This window comes from Somniosus microcephalus, chromosome 9 (genome assembly GCF_052327205.1).
Source record: "Somniosus microcephalus isolate GS21.2 chromosome 9, FLI_Smic_1.0, whole genome shotgun sequence".
NCBI classification, from domain to species: domain Eukaryota; kingdom Metazoa; phylum Chordata; class Chondrichthyes; order Squaliformes; family Somniosidae; genus Somniosus; species Somniosus microcephalus.
The window spans coordinates 60,523,803-60,549,646 of NC_140995.1; the positions used below are offsets into that span (position 1 = coordinate 60,523,803).

At 44.3% G+C, this 25,844-nt stretch overlaps 1 protein-coding gene across 4 annotated transcripts in view; it reads left to right on the forward strand.

The window, feature by feature from the left end:
• The window catches only part of LOC147112414 (frizzled-3), a 127,443-nt gene that overhangs the window by 1,529 nt on the left and 100,070 nt on the right, over positions 1 to 25,844 (forward strand). For 3 of the 4 annotated variants that reach the window (XM_085996645.1, XM_085996649.1, XM_085996647.1), the window contains exons 2-3: positions 17,591 to 17,645; positions 19,508 to 20,096. In XM_085996645.1, coding sequence (XP_085852771.1) covers positions 19,902 to 20,096 — 195 coding nt within the window. In that variant the 5' untranslated portion in view covers positions 17,591 to 17,645; positions 19,508 to 19,901. The remainder of the gene's footprint in view (positions 1 to 17,590; positions 17,646 to 19,507; positions 20,097 to 25,844) is intronic. The other variant, XM_085996648.1, reaches the window with a different exon arrangement.

Genomic DNA, 25,844 nt, shown 5'->3' on the forward strand with positions numbered 1-25,844 from the left:
CCCCCCCTTGCCGGGCCCCCCCCCCCCCTTGCCGGGCCCCCCCCCCCCCTTGCCGGGCCCCCCCCCCCCCCCTTGCCGGGCCCCCCCCCCCCCCTTGCCGGGCCCCCCCCCCCCCCCCCCCTTGCCGGGCCCCCCCCCCCCCTTGCCGGGCCCGCCCCCTTGCCGGCCCCCCAACTCGGGGTTGCCTGCTGTGTTGCCTTTTAATTCCTCACTTCATTTATGTGCTTGGCTAAATTCTCTGCAGAATTTGTGATACTGTGACGGGCGACACTTCAATCTGCTTCGTTTTATTACCAAAAATACAGTTTGGGTTTCATTTATTGTGTCTGTCCCCCTCAGCCTGCCAACCAGCCAACCAAAACAAAATGCTACCTGCAGTGTTTTGGTTTACAAAATGATCCTTTGAGATCTTTTTCCTATTTCATTTTCTCTTCCAAATAAAGTCTGTGCGCTTCTTTATTTTTCAATTAATTTTAAATTTTATTAAGTAGCGTTGTTGGAAATGTGACAGCAGGTGTAACCATACCTGCAGCTATGTAAATGTATAGGTAATATATCTGAGCTATCTATTTTTAAAGAAAAACGGAGCCTCGGTTTACTTGTAAATTATTTGATTTGGCAGATGCCTGTGGGGTGATGAAATGTGAGATATGTAAACATAAATGAATCAGCACCAGGGGACATGGAAAGTATCTGTGAGCATTGGTAGCTGGGCCTTTTTCAATGTTTAGAATGAGGTAAAGCAATTTTAAAAATAGCTAGTGCAATGCTTGGAATAATAGCCAGAACAGTGGCTACAGAGGTTATGCTAAGGCTGGTCAGACCCTGACTGTTTTTGGTCACCATGTTAAAAAAAAGGTGTATATGCGTTTTAAAAGGTTGACAAAAAGAGCAGGACTCGTCCCAGGTATGAAAGGGATGAGATGAGCAAGAAATGAGTGGTATTTCATATGATCCCCAAAATACTCATAAAATTCTATAATCCTGTGTACTGATAAAAGGCATTTGACTTCTACAGTCACTAAAACAGTGGCCCTATCTGTAAGGAAAGATTAGAGAAGCTTAAGTTTTACAGGTTAGAAGGAAGGCTATTAAGTGGGAACTTGAAGTACCTATAATAAATAAATATTAAGTTTTATAGATAAAGTTAACCCAGGTTATGCCAAGAATATAGGACCAGCTGGCGTAAATGAAAACCAACAAGAACTAACTTCAGAATAGATGTCAGTAAAAACTTCTTTACTCAAAAGAGTAATAAATGTTTGAAACCAGTAAATAGAAGCAAAAGCATTCAGGCTATTCACAATACAATTAGATGTTGTGATGGCAGAGTTAAGTAGGACCAGACCAGATCTGATGAAAAACAAATTGTAAACAGAACTTTGCTCAGTAAAAAAAATCTTTGAAATAATCTGGGTGAGCGACCAGAGGTAAAAATATTCCGGGCATTTTAAAATGTAGTTGGATGCCATAGTGGGAAAGTAAGGGTATTGGAGGGATATGCGCCAATGGGCTCAATTGCTTTTTCAGCTTCCATTTTCTTAACCACCTTGTGTCCTAAAGGAATGACCTTCAATGGGCAAGTTATCCTTTTTCATCTCTGACTTTTCTCACACGATAGCTACAGCCAAGGGAGACTATTTAGCCCATTAAAACTTGTCCTTCAAGAAGGAATCTAGGTCCACCTTATGGTATCCAACTGTTTTTATATATTAAAAAAAAAAATTATCCCAGGTTACACTCAATAAATGTACATGGGCTCCTAATAATACTTTTCTTATAGGAATAGGAAGGAGTAGGCCATTTAGCCCTTGAGACATTTCCTCCATTCAATAAGATCATATCTGACCTGTGACCTAACTCCATATACATGCCTTTGCCCCATATCCCTTAATACCTTTTGGTTAACAAAAATCTATCACCGTCAGATTTAAAATGAACAATTGACCTAGTATCAACTGCTGTTTGCGGAAGAGAGTTAGAGTCATAGAGTCATAGAGTCATAGAGTCATAGAGTCATAGAGTCATAGAGTCATAGAGTCATAGAGTCATAGAGTCATAGAGTCATAGAGTCATAGAGTCATAGAGTCATAGAGTCATACAGCACAGATAGAGGCCCTTCGGCCCATCGTGTCCATGCCGGCCATCAAGCCCTGTCTAATCTAATCCCATATTCCAGCATTTGGCCCGTAGCCTTGTATGCTATGGCATTTCAAATGCTCATCCAAATGCTTCTTAAATGTTGTGAGGGTTTCTGCCTCAACAACCCTTTCAGGCAGTGAGTTCCAGACTCCAACCACCCTCTGGGTGAAAAAGTTCTTTCTCAAATCCCCTCTAAACCTCCCTCCCTTTACCTTGAATCTATGCCCCCTAGTTATTGACCCCTCTACTAAGGGGAAAAGCTCCTCAGCATCCATCCTATCTATGCCCCTCACAATTTTGTACACCTCAATCATGTCCCCCCTCAGCCTCCTCTGCTCCAAGGAAAACAAACCCAATCTGCCCAGTCTCTCTTCATAGCTGAAGCGCTCCAGCCCTGGTAACATCCTGGTGAACCTCCTCTGCACCCTCTCTAACGCGATCACATCTTTCCTGTAGTGTGGCGACCAGAACTGCACACAGTATTCCAGCTGTGGCCTAACCAGTGTTTTATACAGCTCCATCATAACCTCCTTGCTCTTATATTCTATGCCTCGGCTAATGAAGGCAAGTATCCCATATGCCTTTTTTACCACCTTATCCACCTGTTCCGCCGCCTTCAGGGATCTGTGTACCTGCACACCCAGATCCCTCTGACCCTCCGTCTTGCCTAGGGTCTTACCATTCATTGTGTATTCCCTTGCCTTGTTAGACCCCCCAAAGTGCATCACCTCGCACTTTTCCGGGTTAAATTCCATTTGCCACTGTTCCGCCCATCTGACCAACCCATCTATATCGTTCTGCAGACTGAGGCTACCCTCCTCGCTATTTACCACCCTACCAATTTTAGTATCATCTGCGAATTTACTGATCATACCCTTTACATTCATATCCAAGTCATTAATGTAGACCACAAACAGCAAGGGACCCAGCACCGATCCCTGTGGTACCCCACTGGCCACAGGTTTCCAGTCACAAAAACAACCTTCGACCATCACCCTCTGCCTTCTGCCACTAAGCCAGTTTTGTATCCAATGTGCCAAGGCACCCTGGATTCCATGGGCTCTTACCTTCTTGACCAGTCTCCTGTGCGGGACTTTATCGAAGGCCTTACTGAAATCCATGTATACCACATCCACTGCGTTACCCTCATCCACACACCTAGTCACCCCCTCAAAAAATTCAATCAAATTAGTCAGACATGATCTTCCCTTGACAAAGCCATGTTGACTATCCCTGATTAATCCTTGCCTCTCCAAGTGGAGACAAATTTTGTCCCTCAGGATTTTTTCCAGTAATTTTCCTACCACTGATGTTAGGCTCACTGGCCTGTAGTTCCCCGGTTTTTCCCTACTACCCTTCTTGAATAATGGTACTACATTAGCGGTTCTCCAGTCCTCTGGCACATCCCCTGTGGCCAGAGAGGTCCTGAATATATGTGTTAGAGCCCCCGCAATCTCCTCCTTTGCCTCACACAGCAGCCTGGGGTACATTTCATCGGGGCCTGGGGATTTATCCATTTTTAGGCCAGCTAAAACCGCCAATACCTCCTCCCTCTCGATGTTAATATGTTCGAGCATATCACAGTCCCCCCGCCCTATTTCTATGTCTACATCGTCCTTCTCCATAGTGAAAACAGATGCAAAAAATTCATTTAGAACCCCTCCTACATCTTCCGGCTCCACACACAGATTGCCACTTTTGTCCCTAATGGGCCCTATTTTTTCCCTAGTTATCCTTTTACCCTTAATATACTTATAAAACATCTTCGGATTTTCCTTTATTTTGCTCGCCAGTGTTATTTCATGGCCCCTCCTTGATCTCCTAATTTCTTTTTTAAGTATCCCCCCTGCACTTTTTGTACTCCTCTAGGGCTTCCTCCGTCTTTAGCCTTTTGTATCTACCAAAAGCCCTCCTTTTTTTCCTAATCCATTCCCGTATATCCCCTGACATCCACGGTTCCCTGTGGTTTTTGGAACCACTCTTGACCTTTATGGGAACATGTTGCCCTTGTATGATCTCAATCTCCCTTCTGAAAGCCTCCCATTGCTCCGATGCGGATTTTCCTACAAGTAGCTGATCCCAGTCCATTTTGGCCAGATCCTGCCTTATCCTATTAAAATCGGCCTTCCCCCAATTTAGAACCTTTATTTCCGGCCCATCCCTGTCCTTTTCCATGACCACCTTAAATCTTACCATATTATGGTCACTATCACCAAAGTGCTCACCTACTAGCACTTTTTCCACTTGGCCGGCCACATTCCCTAGAATTAGGTCCAGTACCGCCCCCTCTCTTGTAGGACTTTCTACATGCTGGCTCAAAAAGCTCTCCTGGATGCACTTTAAGAATTCTACACCCTCTGAGCCTTTCACACTTTGACTATCCCAGTTAATATTGGGGAAGTTGAAATCCCCCATTATTATTACCCTATTATTTGCACATTTCTCTGAGATTTGCCTACATATCTGTTCCTCTATCTCCCCCTGACTGTTTGGAGGCCTATAGTACACTCCCAGCAAAGTGCTTGCCCCCTTTTTGTTTTTAAGCTCCACCCATATGGCCTCATTAGAGGACCCAGCTAATATATCATCCCTCCTTACTGCAGTAATTGACTCCTTAATTAATATTGCGACACCCCCTCCTCTTATACCTCCCCCTCTGTCTCGCCTGAAGATTCTGTACCCCGGAATATTGAGCTGCCAGTCTTGCCCCTCCCTCAACCATGTCTCAGTGATAGCAACAATATCATACTCCCATGTGTTTATCAACACCTTCAGTTCATCCACCTTATTTGCAAGGCTCCTTGCATTAAAATAGATGCCATCCAGCCTTGCCCTTATATATTTGCCCTGCCTACCAAGCTGACTTGTTTTTTCCTCCATAATTGGCAGCACATCCCCCCCTACTTCAGCTCCCCCCTGTATCCCATCCCCCTGCCAAGTTAGTTTAAACCCCCCCCGACAGTTCCAAACCATTTGCGAGTAGAAGTGTTGCCTAACTTCACTCCTGAAAGGCCTTCTCGTATGTTGAAATCTTTCTCTCCATGGATGCCAGATCCCTTGGGTTCCGTGAGCTACGAAGAAATCCATGAAAGGATACTTAAGTCTGTAGATGTTGGATACCAATCCCCCTTCTTGGAACTTTCCATATCTATGGCAGTGCTGAGCAGGGAGAGCATAGAGAATATGACCAGCTGCCAATCGATAGAATGAAGTGTAGGATCAATCAAGAACCCTTGCAGTGCTTCTGAAGATTCTTGGTTGCCTCTCAATATTAAAAACATAGAAATAGGAGCAGGAGTAGACCATTTGACCCTTCGAGCCTGCTCCACCATTCAATAAGATCATGGCTGATCTACCTCAACTCCACTTTCCTGCACTCTCCCCATATCCCTTGATTCCCTTAATATCCAAAAATCTATCGATCTCTGTTTTGAATATACTCAACGACTGAGCATCCACAGCTGCCTGGGGGAGAGAATTCCAAAGATTCACAACCCTCTGAGTGAAGAAATTTCTCCTCATCTCTGACCTAAATGGCCGACACCTTATTCTGAGACTGTGACCCGTGGTTCTAGACTCCCCAGCCAGGGGAAACATCCTCCCTGCATCTACCCTTTCAAGCCTGCTAAGAATTTTACATGTTTCAATGAGATCATCTCTCATTCTTCTAAATTTTGGGAATATAGACCTAGTCTCCTCAGTCTTGCCTCATCGGACAATCCCCCATCCCAGGAATCAGCCTGGTTTGCACTCCCTTAAGGCAAGTAATATCCTTCCTTAGTTAAGAAGTCCAAGACACTACATAGTTCTCCAGCTGTGGTCTCACGAAGGCCATATATAATTGCAGTAACACTTCTTTACTCTTGTACTCCATTTGCTTTCCTAATTGCTTGCTGTACCGGCATGTTAACTTTCAGTGATTTGTGTACAAGGACACCCAGAATCCTCTGAATACCCTCATTTCCCCATCTCTCTCCATTTAAAAAAAAAAAAAAAAAAAAAAATTTTTGCTTTTCTATTTTTCCTACCAAAGTGAATAACCTCACATTTCTCCACATTCTGTTCCATCTGCCATGTTCTTGCCCACTCGCTTAAACTCCCTTTGCAGTCTCTTTGCATCCTCCTTACAACTTACTTTTCCACCTAGATTTGTATCGTCAGCAAACTTGGATACATTATGGGCGGCACGGTGGCATAGTGGTTAGCACTGTTGCCTCACAGCGCCAGGGACCCGGGTTCGAATCCGGCCTCGGGTGACTCTGTGTGGAGTTTGCACATTCTCCCCGTGTTTGCGTGGGTTTCCTCCGGGTGCTCCGGTTTCCTCCCACAGTCCAAAGACGTGCGGGTTAGTTTGATTGGCTATGATAAATTGACCCTTAGTGTTAGGGGGATTAAATACGTGGGGTTACGGGGATAGGGTGGGATATGTGTTGGTGTAGGGGTTACGGGGATCGGGTGGGATATGTGTCGGTGCAGGCTCGATGGGCCGAAATGGCCTCTATCTGCACTGTGGGGTTTCTGTGATTACACTCGGTCCCCTCATCTAAGTCATTTATATTGAGGGTAACCGAAACATAGAAACATAGAAGATAGGAGCAGGCCATTCGGCCCCTCGAGCCTGCTCCACCATTCAATGAGATCATGGCTGATCATCCAAATTCAGTACCCTGTCCCTGCTTTCTCCCCATATCACTTGATCCCTTTAGCCTTAAATATTTCCAACTCCTTCTTGAGTATATGTAATGAATTGGCCTCTACTGCTGCCTTTGGTAGAGAATTCCACAGGTTCACCACTCTGTGGGTGAAGAAATTCCTCCTCATCTCTGTCCTAAATGGCTTACCCCTTATCCTTAGACTGTGACTCCTGGTTCTGGACTCCCCGATCATCGGGAACATCCTTCCTGCATCTAGTCTGTCTAGTCCTGTTAGAATTTTATAAGTTTCAATGAGATCCCCTCTCATTCTTCTAAACGCCAGCGAGTACAAGCCCAATCTCCTCGTACGTCATTCCTGCCATCCTAGGTATCAGCCTGGTGAATCTTCGCTGCACTCCTTCCATGGCAAGAACATCCTTCCTCCGATAAGGCGACCAAAACTGCATACAATACTCAAGATGTGGTCTCACCAAGGCCTTGTACAACTGCAGCAAGACATCCTTGTTCCTGTACTCAAACCCTCTCGCTATGAAGGCCAACATACCAGTTGCCTTCTTGACTGCCTGCTGCACCTGCATGCTTACTTTCAGCGACTGGTGCACAAGGACGCCCAGGTCTCGTTGCACTTCCCCTTCTCCCAATCTATTGCCATTCAGATAATCTGCCTTCCTGTTTTTGACACCAAAGTGGATAACCTTGCATTTATCAACGTTATATTGCATCTGCCATGCTTCTGCCCAATCACCCAACCTGTCCAAGTCATACTGGAGTTTCTCGGCATCCTCCTCACAGCACACATGCCCACCCAGCTTTGTGTCGTCTGCAAACTTGGAGATATTACATCTAGTTCCCTCGTCCAGATCATTAATATATATTGTGACTAGCTGGGGTCCAAGGACCAATTCCTGCGGTACCCCACTAGTCACTGCCTGCCACTTGGAAAAAGAGCTGTTTATTCCAACTCTTTGCTTTCTGTCTGCCAACCAGTCCTCTATCCAAGTCAATACCTTGTCCCCAATCCCATGTGCCTTAATTTTACACGCTAATCTCTTATGTGGGACCTTATCGAAAGCCTTTTGAAAATCCAAATACACCACAGCCACTGGTTCTCCCTTATCTATTTTACCAGTTACATCCTCAAAAAAATTTGAGTAGATTAGTCAAGCACGATTTACCTTTTGTAAATCCATGTTGACTTTGTCCAATCCGGTCACTTTTTTTTTCTAAGTGCTCTGCTATTACATCCTTTTATAATGGACTCTAGCATTTTCCCCACTACCGATGTCAGGCTTACTGGTCTGTAATTCTCCGTTTTCTCTCTACCACCCTTTTTGAACAGTGGGGTAACATTAGCTACCCGCCAGTCCATGGGTACTGTTCAGAGTCTATCGAATTTTGGAAGATGACCAGCAATGCATCTACTATTTCTAGGGCCACTTCCTTAAGTACCCTGGGATGTAGATTATCAGGCCCTGGGGATTTATCGGCCTTCAGTCCCATCAATTTTCCTAACACCATTTCCCTACAAATACTGATTTCTATCAGTTCCTCCCTTTCATTAGACCCTATGTTCCCCAACATCTTTGGGAGGTTATTTGTGTCCTCCTTTGTGAAGACAGAACCAAAGTATGTATTTAATTGGTCTGTCATTTCTTTGTTCCCCATTATAAATTCCCCTAATTCTGACTGCAAGGGACTTCACCAATCTTTTTCTCTTCACATATCTAAAAAAGCTGTGTCAGTTTTTATGTTCCCTGAAAGCATACTCTATTTCCCCCCTCTTAATTAATCCCTTTGTCCTCCTTTGTTGAATCCTAAACTGCTCCCAATCCTTAGGTTTACTGCTTTTTCTGGCCAATTTATATGTCCTCTCCTTGGATCTTATGCTTTCCCTAATTTCCCTTGTTAGCCACGGTTGAGTCACCCTTTTTGTTTTTTTATGCCAAACTGGGATGAACAAATTCTGTAGTTCATCCATGCGATCTTTGAATGTTTGCCATTGCCCATCCACCGTCAACCCTTTGAGTGACATTCCCCAATCAATCCTACCCAACTCGCACCTCATACCATTGTAGTCTCCTTTTATTTAAATTCAGGACCCTAGTCTCTGAGTCAACTATTTCACTCTCCATCTTAATGAAGAATTTGATCATATTATGACTGCTCTGACCCAAGGGGCCTCGCACAACAAGATTGCTAATTAATCCTTTCGCATTACATAATGCCCAGTCTAAGATGGCCTGATCTCTAGTTGGTTCCTCGACATATTGGTCCAGGAAACCATCCCGTATACACTCCAGGAATTCCTCCTCCACAGTATTGTTACTAATTTGGTTAGCCCAATCTATATGTAGATTAAAGTCACCCATGATAACTGCTGTGCCCTTATTGCACGCTTCTATAATTTCCCGTTTAATGCCATCCCCAACCTCCGCATTACTGTTTGGAGGTCTATATACCACTCCCACTAATGTTTTCTGCCCCTTGGTATTTCTCAGTTCTACCCATAGATTCCACATCATCAGAGCTAATAGCCTTCCTTTCAATTGTGTTAATCCCCTCTTTAACCAGCAATGCTACCCCACCTCCTTTTCCTTTTTGCCTATCTTTCCTGAATATTGAATACCCCTGGATGTTGTTCCCAGTCTTGGCCACCCTGGAGCCATGTTTCCGTAATCCCAATCATATATATTCGTTTACCTCTATTTGCGCAGCTAATTCATCCACCTTATTACGAATGCTCCTCGCATTAAGACACAAAACCTTCAGGCTTTTTTTTTAATGCTCTTAGATCTTTTAGAATTATTATTTACTGTGGCCATGTTTGATTTAAACCCTTGATTTCTCTGCCTGCCACTTTTGTTTTTCTCCTTCCTGTCTTTTGCTTTTATCCGTATTTCCCTTTCCTCTGTCTCCCTGCTCTGGTTCCCAACCCCCTGCTGTTTTAGTTTAAACCTTCCCCCAGAGCATTAGCAAACACTCCCCCTAGGACATCGGTCCTGTCCAGGTGCAAACATCTGTTTTGTACTGGTCCCACCTCTCCCAGAACCGGTTCCAATGTCCCAGGAATTTGAATCCCTCCCCCTTGCACCATTCCTCTAGCCACGTATTCATCTGAAATATCTTTCTATTTCTACTCTGACTAGCACATGGCACTGGTAGCAATCCTGAGATTGCTACCTTTTGAGGTCCTATTTTTTAATTTACCTCCTAACTCCCTATATTCAGCTTTTAGGATCTCATCCTGGTTTTTACCTATATCGTTGGTACCTATATGCACCACGACAACTGGCTGTTCACCCTCCCCTTCCAAAATGTTCTGCAGCTGCTCTGAGACATCCTTGACCCTTGCACCAGGGAGGCAACACACCATCCTGGAGTCTCGTTTGCGGCCGCAGAAACGCCTATCTATTCCCCTTACAATAGAATCCCCTATTACTATAGCGCTCTCCCTCTTTTTCCTCCCGTCCTGTGCAGCAGAACCACCCATGATGCCAGGAAGTTGGCTGCTGCTGCCTTCCCCTGGTAAGCCATCCCCCTCATCAGTATCCAAAGCGGTATATCTGTTTGAGAGGGGGATAAATGTAAGAAGTCACACAACACCAGGTTATAGTCCAACAGCGTTATTTGAAATCACAAGCTTTCGGAGTGCTGCTCCTTCAATATGCTTCCAAGTCACGATGGAGGGGAACTTGGCCACAGGGGACCCCTGCAGTACCTGCCTGCGCCTACTACTCTGCCTGTTGGTCACCCGTTCCCTTTCTGCCTGTGCCACCTTTACCTCCGGTGTGACCAACTGATTAAACATGCTATTCACGACGTCCTCAGCATCGCGAATGGTCCAGTATGTATCCAGTCACTGCTCCAGCGCCGCAATGCGGTCTGTCAGTAGCTGCAGCTGGACACACTTCCTGCACACATGGTTGTCAGGGACACAGGAAGTGTCCCTGAGTTCCCACATAGCGCAGGAGGAGCATACCACAGCACCTGGCTGTCCTGCCATGACTTATCCTTTAATTAATTCAAATTAAATTAAACATCATTGAGATTGCTACTTTAGGTGCCCATTGAACATCGATAAGTCAGGTACAGAACACAATTAGGCACAGAGTAAAACTCCCCGTTCCACAGTTCAACAATGTGCCTTCATTCTCGAGACCAACCCAAATGGCACCGGTGTTTTTTATTCGTTCACGGGATGTGAGCGTCGCTAGAAAGGCCAGCATTTATTGCCTATCCCCTAGTTGCCCTTGAGAAGATGGTGGTGAGCCGCCGCCTTGAACTGCTTCAGTCCATGTGGTGAAGGTACTCCCATAGTGCTGTTGGGGAGGGAGTGCCAAGATTTTGACCCAGTGACGATGAAGGAACAGCAATATACTTCCAAGTCACGATGGTGTGTGACTTGGAGGGGAACCTGGAGGTGGTGGTGTTCACATGCGCCTGCTGCCCTTGTCCTTCTAGGTGGTAGAGGTTGCGGGTTTGGGAGGTGCTGCCGAAGAAGCCTTGGCGAGTTGCTGCAGTGCATCTTGTAGATGGTACACACTGCAGCCACGGTACACCGCTGGTGGAGGGAGTGAATGTTTAAGGTGGTGGATGGGGTGCCAATCAAGCGAGCTGCTTTGTATTAGATGGTGTCGCGCTTTTTGAGTGTTGTTGGAGCTGCACTCACCCAGGCAAGTGGGGACTATTCCACCACGCACCTTACTTGTGCCTTGTAGATGGTGGAAACACTCGCCGCAGCATACCCATCCTCTGACCTGCTCTTGTTGCCGCAGTATTTGTGTGGCTGGTCCAGTTAAGTTTCTAGTCAATGGTGACCCCCAGGATATTGATGGTGGAGGATTCAGCGGTGATAATGCCGTTGAATGTCAAGGAGCGGTGGTTAGATGCTTGCTTGTTGGAGACAGTCATTGCCTGGCACTTGTGTGACGTAAATGTTACCTGCCACTAATCAGCCCAAGCCTGAATGTTGTCCAGGCCTTGCTGCATGCGGGCATGGACTGCTTCATTATCTGAGGAGTTGCGAATGGTCTCTGAATACTGTGCAGTCATCAGCGAACATCCCAACTTCTGACTTTATGATGGAGGGAAGGTCATTGATGAAGCAGCTGAAGATGGTTGGGCCTAGGACACTGCCCTGAGGAATTCCTGCAGCGATGTCCTGGGTCAGTGATGATTGACCGCCAACCACCACAACCAACTTCCTTTGTGCTCGGTATAACTCCAGCCAGTAGAGAGTTCAGTTCCCCCCCCCTCCCCCCGGCAACCTGCCGGATTTCAATTGACTTCAGTTTTACTGGGGCTCCTTGATGCCACACTCTGTCAAATGCTGCCTTGATGTCAAGGGCAGTCACTCTCCCCTCACCTCTGGAATTCAGCTCCTTTATCCATATTTGGACCAAGGCTGTAATGAGGTCTGGAGCCGAGTGGTCCTGGCGGTACCCAAACTGGGCATCAGTGAGTAAGTGCTGCTTGATAGCAGTGTCGATAACATCTTCCATCACTTTGCTGATGATTGAGAGTAGACTGTTGGGGTGGTAATTGGCCGGATTGGATTTGTCCTGCTTTTTGTGGACAGGACATACCCGGGCATTTTTCCACGTTGTCGGATAGATGCCACTGTTATAGCTGTACTGGAACAGCTTGGCTAGAGGCGCGGCTAGTTCTGGAGCACAAGTCTTCAACACGAGAGCTGGGATGTTGTCAGGGCCCAAACACAGCCTTTGCTGTATCCAGTGTGCTCAGCCGTTTCTTGATATCACTTGGAGTGAATCAAATTGGCTGAAGACTGGCTTCTGTGATGGTGGAGACTGATATGGATCATCCACTCGGCATTTCTGGCTGAAGATGGTTGCAAATGCTTCGGCTTTGTCTTTGCACTCACGTGGATCATTGAGGATGGGGATATTCATGAGCCTCCCCCTCCTGTTTAAATTTCTACCACCATTCACGACTGGATGTGGTAGGACTGCAGAGCTTTGATCTGATCTGTTGGTTGTGGGATCACTTAGCTCATGCATGTAGTCCTATGTTGCTGCTTCCCCAGGTTGGCACCTCATTTTTAGGTATGCCTGTTGCTGGTCTTGGCATGCTCTTCTACACTCCTTTATTGAACCAGGGTTGGTCCTCTGGCTTGATGGTAATGGTAGAGTGAGGGCTATGCGGGGCCATGAGTTTACAGATTGTAGTGGAATACAATTCTGCTGCTGCCCCACAGCGTCTGATGGATGACCAGTTTTGAGCTGCTAGATCTGTTCTGAAATATCCCATTTAGCACTGATAGTGCCATACAACACGATGGACGGTGTCCTCAGTGTGAAGACAGGACTTCATCTCCACAATGACTGTGCGGTGGTCACTGCTACCAATGCTGTCATGGACAGATGCATCTGCGGCAGGTAGATTGCTGAAGACGAGGTCAAGTAGATTTTTCCCTCGTATTTGTTCTCTCACCACCAGTTGCAAGCCCAGACTGGCAGCTATGTCCTTCAGGGCTCACTCAGTAGTGGTGCTACCGAGCCACTGTTGGTGATGGACATTGAAGTCCCCCACCCAGAGTGCATTCTGTGCCCTTGCTACTCTTGGTGCTTCTTCCAAATGGTGTTCAACATGGAGGAGTACTGATTCATCATCTGAGGGAGGGCGGTAGGTGTTAATCAGCAGAAGGTTTCTTTGTCCATGCATGGGACTTCATGGGGTCCAGAGTCAATGTTGAGGACTCCCAGGGCCACTCCCTCCTGATTGTATACCACTTCCGGTGGGTCTATCCTGCTGGTGGGAAAGGACATATCCAGGGATGCTAATGGAGGAGTCTGGGATGTTGGCTGAAAGGTATGATTCTGTGAGCATGACTGTGTCAGACTTGTGCCAAAATTGGGAGAGCTGTCCCAAGTCCCCAGATGTTGGTGAGGAGGAATTTGCAGGGTCGACTGGGCTAGGTGTGCCGTCATTGTGGCCAGTGCTGAGGTCGATGCCGCGTTCTCCGCCCTGTTTTATTCTTACTGTTTTTCGTAGCGGTTTTTTTTTTTTTACAACTAAGTGGCTTGCTAGGCCATTTGAGGGCAATTAAGAGTCAACCACATTGCTGTGGGTCTGGAGTCACATATAGGCCAGGCAAGGATGGCAGATTTCTTTCCCTAAAGGACAGTAGTGAACCAGATGGGTTTTTACGACAATTCGATAGTTTCATCATCCCCATTACTGATGCTAGCTTTACATTCCAGTTTTACATTTAATTAACTGAATTTAAATTCCTCAGCTGCCGTGGTGGGATTTGAACTGAAATCTCTGGATCATTAGTCCAGGCCTCTGGATTACTAGCCCAGTGACATTACCACTACGCTACTGTTCCCTGTTGACAACACTACTCTATCTTGCATAGGACCCACCAAGGTGTGCATATCTGCGCTGGTGCTGGGTGCGCTTAAATCTGTATGCTTTCTTTCGGCAATATTGTGCCTAAGCACGGGGTCAGCCTCCATATGTATGGGTATGGTAGCCTACTGGTTATGGTACTAGAAACCCAGAAGTCATGAGCTAAAGTTTCACCATGGCAAGTTGTGAAACTGAATTAAATAAAGATGTGGGCCAGGATCGTATAAAGTGACTCTGAAAGCTGCCACCCCATCTCAATCTGGCCTACATGTGACTTCAGTCCCACACTACATGGTTGACTCCTCGGGGCAACTTGTGATGAGCAATAAGTGAGTGCTGCTTTGCCAGCATCACCCACATCCCAAGAATAAAAAAATGCTGACTAACTAGCTTTCTCCCTCTATCACCACTTTTGATTCTACGACAGTTGCTTTATCTAACTGCTTGTTCGACATCAAGTCATGAATGAAGAGGAACTTTCTACAGATTATTTGTAAAACCAAAGTAATTATGTTTGGCTGCCATCACAAAATTTGCACCTTCGTCCCCCTAAAATTGCGTGCTCAGGCTTAACGCAACAGTGTGCGTTCTTGGTGTCCTCCTCGGCTCTCATGAGCTTCAAACCCAATCAAGTCCATCACAAGGACCGCCTGCTTCCATGTCCAAATATCGCCTGTTTCTACCCTTACCCCATTCTGACTGCCACAAAGTTTTATTTGTGCCTTTGTTACCTAGAGGCTTGACTTAATTGCCCATCACCCAAGCTCCACCCTACATAAATTTTAACTCTAAGAGTTCCACCAGCTAGTCCTGATCTTGCATTAAATTTAATTAATTTAAATTAAATTAAAATCTTAGAGAGGTTGATAACCAGGGCGCATAGATTTAAAGTAATTGGTAGAAGATTGGAGGGGAGTTGAGAACTTTTTTCACCCAGAGGATGGTGGGGGTCTGGAACTCGCTGTCTGAAAGGGTGGTAAAGGCAGAAACTCTCATCGCCTTTAAAAGTACTTGGATAAGTACTTGGATATGCACTTGAATTGCCATAACCTACAGGTCTACAGACCAAGAGCTGGAAAGTGGGATTAGGCTGGATAGCTCTATTTCAGGCAGCGCAAACACGATGGGCCGAATGGCCTCCTTCTGTACCGAAAATTTCTATGATTCTATACATCCTGCTGTCCTATCACCCAAATTCTTAGCAACCTCTTCACCCAAATTCTCAATAATCTCCACTGATTTCCTGATCCTTGGGATTGACTTCACAATCTTCATTCTCATCAGCAAATGCCTCAATGACCCTGATCTGCCCCACAATACAATCTCTGCCAGCCTGCCCCTTTTGGCTCTGCTCCACTGTGCATTCACCCCACCCGATCGGTCTTTGGTCACCTTAATTCCACAAGAAATTTTCTACATAGCCCCGTCCACTTGGCTACGTCTGCTTACCTTCCAAAGTCTCCTTAAAATATAAGCTGTGTCAGCCCATTCCTTCCAGCAGCTGGCTGGACTAGACTGCAGTTAGCAGAGCACTGAGAAGATCACTGATGCTTGGTCTCAGCCAAGAATGGTGAGCAATGTGGCACAGAGGATGCAGAGAAGACTTGAGCTGGAGGGAATTCACACATACCTGCTTACTGTAGTTTATTTTGCTCTGGAACCACTTTCAAAGCCAATTAAAATGCACTGCTGTATAACTGAAATTCCTTGCGGATGAGGCCTTTGTGGATAGCATAACATAATTAGTTTTGAGGATGTCCAGTTTGTAGCAGCAGAGATGTTTGGGAAGGAACTGTTCACCTAACCAATTACAGATTTAGGAGCTTGCAATTGAATAGCAAGTTCAGTGTTGTAAGTGTACAGATCTGTGTTTTCCTTTCTCTCTGCCTGTGAGTAAAAATACAATGTCAGAACTAATTTTGTTAGTGTGTTTTTTGTTAAAATAGTTTACCGATTGGAATTGCAGACACTGTTGCTCTGTCTGAGTCGCAGAACAAATACCCCGGCCACATTGCTGTGGATCCACTTTATAAAAATCAAATGTTAAGTATGGTATCAATTAGCTCTAATTGAAAGCAACTGCTGTGCCAGTACACAGCTGAACACTACAGAATCCATCATCAATAATGCGCAATAACAACAGAAAATGCTGGAAAAACTCAGCAGGCCAGGCAACATCCGTGGAGAGAAAATCGAGTCAACGTTTCGGGTGAAAACCCCTTTGTCAATAAACTTTGAAGACAGACATCGGCTCCCTCGCATCTATTACTTAGGTGTTAAGTGGCCCTCAATCCATCTCTGTCACCTGAAACAATAGTCTTTTATAGCAAATCTGCACACCCTTCCTTTGACAAATGATAGATAGGAATAAATAATTGTAGATTAAAACACGAGGCCTATCTTTCCAAAGCAACAATTTACAAAACATACTTCTGTGTGCTATCCTTATGCATCTTTGCTTTTAATGTTTTTTTAAATGTCCTTGTCTGTTATGAAGGGTGATTGGTTTCTTTTGATTGTCTAAAGCGCTGCAAACCCCAGTTAATGTACTATATCCCCAGCAAAATCTAAATGTTGAATGAATCCTTGAGTCTGATTTATGCATTCCCCCACCCTTGGTTGCAGGGATTTCAACAATCCTGCCACTGCACTCTGGAATTCCCTTCCTAAAGCCCTGTGCCCACATGCATTTCTTCCCATTTTCAAAACTCTCCTGAAAACCTGCCTTTTTTGATCACCTTACTAAACTTCTCCCAATTCCTGCAATGTCTGATCTCGTTTTGTGAAGTACTGTTTCATGTTTCACTACATTAAATGTACTATTTAAGTTGATTGATTTTATTTTGTTTGAAATGGGAATTTATTACTTAATTGCCAGAAGTGGAAACTTTTAAACTTTGCTACTTGTGTCTCGATTTGTTGCAGATTGGGGAGGGGGAAAGAAAGTGCTCACCATCTTGCTGCATTTCAGTTTATAAATAAAACTGCACTTGGGAGTTTTCTTTAAGTTATTGAAGTTATTTCTAAGTATCAATCACCCTGCTGCCAAAAAATGGCTTTGGAATGGCCAGAGAATGAGATTCCTGCCACTCCAGGCAGCGGAGTATGTTGCAGAGAGACCTTAGAAACGACTGGGGTGGGAAGACACATTGAATTATAAGTGGAGAGAGACAGATCTGGACAAATGGCTGCATACTGTAACATGATAACTGTGTAAACATAACCAAGATTATAAAGAAGGTTCATCTATGTGCTCCAGGGAAGGCTGTCAAATTCTTTTTGAGTCTTAATCCAAAATCCACTAGTTCTTCGGATACAAAATACAGTTTGAACTCTCCTAAGTGTGTTTTTGATTTTTAATTCATAACCATCTGTTCTGTCATTGAACCATTCCTGTGCTCATTTTTGAAATGTTGCAGTTGGAACTACTCATGGGGAAAATGTGCCTACTGAGAACACTCTATACTGTTTCAGGTAAGATTTTATTTCGGGTTGCGCCAGTTATGTGAATTCGCGTCCAGTGCTGCATCATCATTCAGCCACCACAGAGATGTGAAAATGAGCACAAGAACAGTCTTATTAGTTGCAGTGAATCCTGATGTGCAGGTCAGCTGTTTGTGAATTAACCAGAAATATTTCTGGGCTAAGGTTCAAACACAGCTATTTTCAAACAGAGCACTGAATGATGACATGGGTTGTGGAGGGACCAGAGTTCCCAGCTCTCAAAAAAGCGAGAGAGAAAATGGTGGGACCTGAGATGGTAAGATTTGTTTCACCAACATTAGAATATTTTAAGTGGAGAAGTGCTTTTAAAATGAACCACCTGTTGGTTAGTATACAACACAGTCATTTTTTTTAATTTGAAGTGTAATTTCACATGCAGAATGTGGCTCCTTGAAGTAGTTTGTGGTGGTCAGCCAAGCTGAGGTTAGTGGGAGTCTGTTTTTCTTAAAAAGTGACTATTGGTACACAGTACTGAACAACCTGCATTTTAACTTTGCAGATGTTGCAGGTATGCCTGATGCTGCCCCGCCGCCTCCAGAAAGCTTATTAATTCGCATGTATTGTCTGACACAGTTCCATAATAAGTTTACCCACAGTGCAGAGTGGCCTGCATCACTGATGGGGCCATTTCTGTGTTCTTTGCTGTCTGAAACAGGATCCCCCCCATAGACTTGTGATAGTGATTACAGCCTTGAGACACCTGACTAATGTGAGAGTGCTGTTGGGCCTGTATCGGTGTCATGGATAGCAGGCATGACAGAGGGATGGTTAGATGGCACTTTATATTAAAGGAGTGCAGTTGATAATAGGCATGTGGATCCCCCTCCATTGGCTGCAGTTCATAGTACAAATGTCCCATGCTTAGGGAGCAATAACGTTTAAGCTCTCTCCAAAAAAAAAAAAAAAGAAATAAATAAAATGTCAGTTTAAGATTATGCCTGCAGATTAAGGAAATCAATATCAGGAAAGCAAACATGGGAAGTTTGTCCCCTGAGCTTCAATGATGCAGCAATTGTATCTCCACACTGGAACCCAGCAAGTCCTACATCCGGTTATAAAAGTGAGGGAGTGTCTTCCCTGCAGAGCAGTGAAAATAGACAATGTAAAAGTGTCTACATTTTGATGGGGTTCTGCAAAGAGTCTTACAGAGCACATGATGTGCAGTGGTTTTATAATGAGGTCATGGTATTAACTATAAATGTCTTCCTCACAAACAAAGACTTAATGCAATTTTTTTTTGTATGTACTAAAATTTTTGCTATTACAGAAAATGCAACATTTCATTGATCCTATATCAAGTAAAGAGGAACTGTGCAAAGATGTGTATCAAAGGTTATAAATATAATCTGGACTTTTGAAGGTCTGGATAGGGACTTGATTTCACTGTGTGCTTACACTTGTACTATGGGATGGTCATAGCACAAAAATTGTGTAAAAACATAACTGGCTCTGTGTTTATCTGAGCCACTTAATTAGATCCTTGCTCTGTGCTGATCTTAGTATGGGCAGTAGGTGCCCTATGGTTGGATTCAGTGTCCTGTGTCGGCATGGGATCCTGGTTCTGATTGCCATCTAGCGACTCCTGCTGAAAGTGTGTGTTTGACTATGTCGGGTGCAGATAGGATTTGGCTTTTTCCATCTCAAATAGCCTGTCGACAGTCACCAATGATGCTTACTCAAAAAGTCTAGTCACTAGTGTTGGGTACCAGAGGGTGACTGGCACATGTAGAACCATACTTCAGTAAAGGGTCAACCCTTTAGACAGGGAAGAATGTTGATGGCAAGGGGAGCATGAAACACCTCTAGTAAATCTTTGTTTGTTTATTTTACAGGTCACAAGAATACCTTTTGGTTTGAGGGGGGCGAATCTTCTGGAACAGAATGGGTGCCATTGTTTGGGAATGTGGTTAGGTAACTGAGAGCCACGTGGAGATTCACCCGACAACAAAAACAAGCTGTTGACTGCCAGAACCTAATTTTAGTGGCCTGTTAAAGAAAATTATTTTTATATAATAGAGAAAAATGCTAACTACTGGACCTGATGAATTCCAGAAAACCATGACTGAAAGAAGGGCAGGGGCAAGTTTCAGAGTGTTCAAGTGAATGGACGCTTGAGCGAGCAAACAAAGGAGATTAAAAAAAAAAAAGCAAACATTCAATCAGCAAACCTGTTTTCCTTCCTTACATTAGCTTGAAAAGGAGCTTTTAGCGTTGAACATTGCAGACATGGCTGTGAATGTCGGGGAGATGCTGTGGACACTTTATACACTGTCTGCATTTTTGGGACGGGGTAGTGGCCACAGTATGTTTGCCTGTGAGCCCATTTCCTTGAGAATGTGCCATGACCTGCCTTACAATATGACATTTATGCCAAATCTTCTGAATCACTATGACCAGCAGACTGCAGCCTTAGCTATGGAGGTAAGCTGACTTTCTGTCCATGCTGTTGCAGCGGTGAGCTTTGTGTTTTTGGTGGTACTGTACTCTTTTTAAAAAAAAAAAAAAAAAAAAAAAAAAAAAAAAAAATCTTTACTTGCCAACTTTGTAACAAGCCTGAGACCAGTAGGTTGTCCATGTCCAGGCTTTGGCACTCTGGCTTGAAGTGGTGAGTAGCCTCGGACTTATTTTCCCCCTCTCTCCTCCCTCCCTGTGGATAGATGTTGGCTGTTCACTACCTAGTGCTGAGGCGATGAAGGTTTAGAATTTACCACATGAGGAATTTTGGGCACAGTGTGTTCCTACTCATTACTGCAATGATGAGATATTCCAGTATTGTTAGGTAAAACTTTTGTAAATTTATGCTAATTCTCAAGGTAAAAGTGGACTTATTGGTACCTTATAATCTGAATGGTGGGGGTAAAATTTCTGTTTGACTCTCCCAATCTCACGCTAACGCTCGGAAACCCTAGAGAAATAGTGTAAACAGCTGAAGTTATGGGGTAGGGCATCAGGAGCAATGTTTCTTCTAAGCTGCGCGTGGCCGTGCAGTAATCTGCAACGTACTGTGCAGGCTGCTCACAAGTTTTTCCATTTGAAATACTGCGTATGCACAGGAATCTAAAGGGACGACACACTGAAATAAACAGGCCGCGCATGACGAAGACAATTAGTGGGAACGTTGATTGGGAGAACTAGTATGGAAATTGGCCATGGAGGAATTTAAGTAGGATGAGAATTTTAAATTCTTGTGTTGGGGACAAGAATCCAGTGCGTAGGTCAGTGAGGTGATGGGTGAGTAGGAAAATTTTCGATGAGCTTAAGCTTATGGAGGGTGCAGGGTAGAAGGCCGGCCAAGAGAGCACTGGAATAGTCGAGGCTGGAGGTGACCAGGGAATGGATGAGGATTTCAGCAGCATGAACTGAGGCAGGGATGGAGGTGGGTGATGTTACGGTGGTGTAAATAGGTGGTGTTTCAGATGGAGAGGATATGGGGTCAGAAGCTAAGCTCCGGGTCAAACATTACGCAGAGATTTCAACAGCTTTGGACAGTGGCTGGGGAAGGGGATGGAATTATTGACAAGGATACGGAGTTTGTGGCATGGGCTGAAGGTGATGCCTAATTTAGTGAAGTAGAACAGCGGTATTTATTGCTAACATATTTCTGCATCCCTGAAACTAAAACTGTAACCCCACAGTCGTGCAAAATTCTTTAATTCCCTGAAAACTATCCTTTGTTATTATCTATTTTCTTTAAACTAAAAACAGCCACTGAGATTTCCTGTGCAGTGGCACAATGCATTTATATATGGTGTAGAGTACTGGACATTGGATCACTCTGGACTTCCCTATCTCAGCCAAATCTTCTGAAAGAAGTGTTGAACTACAATGAGGGAAAGAGCCAAAAAGGTAGAGGAAGTCAACAAGTATATTTCTCCTGTGCTATGAAGTTGACAGTTGTACCCTGTCAATCCTAAAACAGAACAGAAACAAATTACTTTAAATTCTCATTTTGAAAATTAACTTTAGGGCAAAGTAGAATGGAACAAATATTGCAAACTGTGGAAATCCAAAACAAAAACGGTAAATACCAGAAATGCACAGATCATCAATCAACATTTGAAAAAGAACAATAGGTTAATGTTCCTGGTGGGACCATTGATCAGATCCATCATCCGATGAGAGGTCCAATCTAAGACGTTCACCTCTCTTGCTCTTTCAGCTGTTTAGCAACCTATCTTATTACCAGCATTTTAGGTTTCAAGAACAAAATTTGTCTCACTTGATGGTATGTCTGATTTAATTTAAAAACAATGTGTGTTTTGTTGTGGCATTTGCTGTTCTGTTGGCTCCTGATGATGTGAATCCTTCTGTGAGATTTATACTTTAGACTGTGAAATACTAGTTAGCCTTTGGCTGTCTTCTGTTGCTAGATTTTTTTTTCTCTCTTCCATTTCTGTCTCCCGTGAGACAAGTTCATCGAGCTTTTTTTTGCACCTGTGGTTGTCGTTTCAAATTACCAAAGCTGATTAGGGCCATTCTGAGCCCTGCAGCATTTCTAAAGATGTCTTTGCACATTTGAAGGCAGATGAAGCTGATATTTTCTTCTAAGAATATCCCTTTGAGTCATATTTCTGCATCCTAATGGGAGCTGAATTAATTAATATCACTAATTCAACATTTAGTTTCCTGCAACACTTTCATATGTACCCTGTATTCAACCTGACTTTATTCTAAGGTTTTTATTATTATTCTGCACTTTTTACCCTGGTGCAATGTCTGTGAATGTGCCTTCGCCAGCCAACGGGCCAGGCTAATGACCTGGTCCCTTGACCTTGCTGCTCTATAGTTGGTTTATGAGAGCTGGTCATTGTTGGGCCCTCTGATTTACCCCTCTCTAGTGAAGTACCTGGCCTCTACTTTGTTGCTCCCCATGGCAAAAAATCAGTGAATTGGCATGCGAGGAATTGCAGTTGTGAACCTTTGTAGCAGTGGATTGGAGCTGCAACTCACTGTGTTGTCTGCTTTGATCTTTGTTTTGATATTTTGTTATTTTAAAGCAGTCAATTAATACTCCATAATATTTTTCATGCAGGATTTATTTAGTCTGCTTTGCAGAATGAAACTTTCCCTTTTGAAAGTACGCTATTGTTGAGGCAAGCTGTGGCTGAGTGATGCAATAAGTTGGAACACTGTGCCCTGGCTTCAAATCCAACTCCTTGTTGTAAGTGACAGCTAAGATCTAGTGCAGGTTAAGGATGTGGCATATGGTGTGTCATGGCTCTGAGCCTCTTTGGCCCATGTGCAAGGTCTAAAACCAAGCTGAGCAGTGGATTTGTGACGAGGGGAAACTGTTGGAGGGAGGACTATGACCACGGGATTGTTGCTCAGCACCCTCAAGTGTCAGCATGGTGGGCATGTCTATTTGCCAAAGTCCCTTGTCTGAGGACCTGCACTAAGCATCGAAGCATGTAGTACATTGCAAGAACAATGGCAGCAGGCGCATAGGAACACCATCACCGCCAAGTCGCACACTACTCTGACTTGGAAATATATTGCCGTTCCTTCATTGTTGCTGGTTCAAAATCCTGGAACTCCCTCCCTAACAGCACTGTGGGAGTACCTTCACGCGGACTGCAGCGGTTCAAGGCGGCGGCTCACCACCACCTTCTCGAGGGCAATTAGGGATAGGCAATAAATGCCGGCCTTGCCAGCGACGCCCACATCTCCGGAACAAATTTTTAAAAAAAAAACTGTCTTCCATGGATCCTTCTGCAATACTGATGAAGAAATCAGTGGCACTTGGGATGAGAGCTGTTGGAAGGAGTTACTTGGAGGCCAGGTTAGGAATGTTCAGTAATATACTAGCAGTTGCTATGGAAGCTCCGCAGCTGCTGCTGAAGCCCTGCACCTCTCGCCATTTGCGTGACTATGCCTCAAAAGTAAGTTGTTGGCTGTAAAGTATTTTGGGGCATCCTGAGGATGTGAAAGGCACTATATAAATGCTGCTTCTTTTCCTCTCCTTGCCTGGTTAACTGTTTAAGTTTCTGATTTTCTTCATCAGAAACGGGCATGACCAAGGGTGCACAGCCATTTGTGTGTCTTTGTGTCTGTCTGTTTACAAAGCTGGTGAAGTTTGCGTTGGTCACTTTATCAGGTGGCAGTGCCCATTTAATATATCCCAGTTTGAAATGATGACTGTCATCAATCAGAGCATGTGGTAAACCATAGGAACCTTTAGTTAGAGATATATTAAAATACAATCTGCAATATCTACCCTCCCACCCACTGAGATTTGTGCTGCCTTGGAGACAACAGATTTCTGCCAATTAATGAGCACTGCTAATAGCTGAACTATATCAGCTGCTCCCCAACATCATTAAAATAATTATTCCAGAAGAAAATGGGAGGAGAGTGTAAATGCTGTGCAGTGAAGCACAGGGGATTGGTTGAGTAGGGAATGCCAGCAGTGTTATGAGCTCCTAAAGTGACTCAGTATTGTACAAGTGGAAAGGAGGGGGTAAGGGAAGAATATACTGGACAGTGGTTTTGAATGTTAACATTTCCATTTAATTCTAAAACTTTAATTTCAAAATAATCCTCTTTATCTCCCCCCACCTCGTCAATATTGCAGACTGTATCCCAGCTGAGAATTGACCCACTTCTAGGTCTGTTGGTGCTGCTTTGTAACTTGGCACTGAAGTGTGTATAACTTCAGGTATATAAGGATTCTGCCAATGCGTAACACACTGCAGGAGGTGGCCTAGATTGACCAACAAGCCATTGCGCACTCACTGTCTTCCAACTAGCTCAGTTGGAAGTTGGTTACCCGTGGTTGCTGCGTCTCCGTAGGGTGGTATATTGGTCAGTCAGCACATTGCACCACAGGTACTTCAGTCATTGTTTTGGTAAGAGAAAATTATAGCAGCGCTTCCAAGAATGGTTCATAACCATTCATTTGTTTTGGTACTTTCTACTTTCCCTTGTACATAACTTTCCACAACCTAAGTGAATATGGTAGGCAGCCTCGTCCCAAGCCTGTAGTGATGCCCGTCTGTACCTTGCCATTAGGAGGTATGTGAGAATGAGTTGGCCAGCCCAGTTAGTACTTACTGGGAGACCATGTGGGGAATTCAATGGGGGGGGTGCGTGGTGGAGATCGACATGGTTTTATCTGGGACAGCTGCAAGCTTGTGTACTAGGATACTGTGCCTGTTGGGTACCTCTAGAAGATGTCAAACTAATTCATTAGGCAAAATAAGAACAGAATACTTTTTGTCACATAAGTGAGCGTGTAATAAATCGGCTGGGAGGTGTAGCAATTTCCATGCAAGGTTTGTTGCCCATACCTGATATAAATGTGCTGTTACTGTGCAGATCATTCTGTTCATAGTGCAGATGTCTTTAGGCAGTACACCTTGTGCTCATTAACTACTTGCCTGACTTCACTTGGCATACTCTACAAAAATGTGGCTGAGGTCAGGAGCACAGCAGGGAATGGAAGTCTCTGATTTACTGGGGCTTCAATGTGCCAACAGAGTGCTTGCACTTTATATAAAAAAAAGAAATATGTTGAGTTGAGAATAAATCTTTGACAATAAATGGAATACTTCAGAAACATTATGGTGGGTAAGTGCAGCAAAGGAATGGAAACAAAAATACTCTGACATGGATCAGTGGGGAAATGTACACGTGATGTACTAAAATAATTACACATCTTGTAAGCAGAGAGTGACTATTTGGCTGAGTACAAAATTATGGAGGCGCAGGTCAAAAAATAGATTGGGGTGCCAGGAGAAAATGGAAAATGATATGGTAGCAGATGTAAAATACAAGAACAAAAAAATCCTCTAATTATATCTAGAGTAGAGGTGGAAGTTAATACCCCAAGGGAGTAAACATAATTACTTTGTCATCTGAAAACACGTCGGGTTCCACATGTGCACTGACAAAACCCAGCTCTACTTCACCATCACCTCTCTCAACCGCACCACCATCTCTCAATTGTCTGACTGCGTGTCCCATATCCAGTACTGGATCAGCAGAAATTTCCTCCAACTAAATATTGGAAAGACCGAAGCCATTGTCCTCTGTCCCTGCCACAAACTCCATTCCCTAGCCACTGACTTCATCCCTCTCCCTGACAACTGTCTGAGGCTGAACCAGACTGTTCGCAACCTTGGTGTCGTATTTGACCTGGAGATGAACTTCCGACCACATATCTGCGCCATC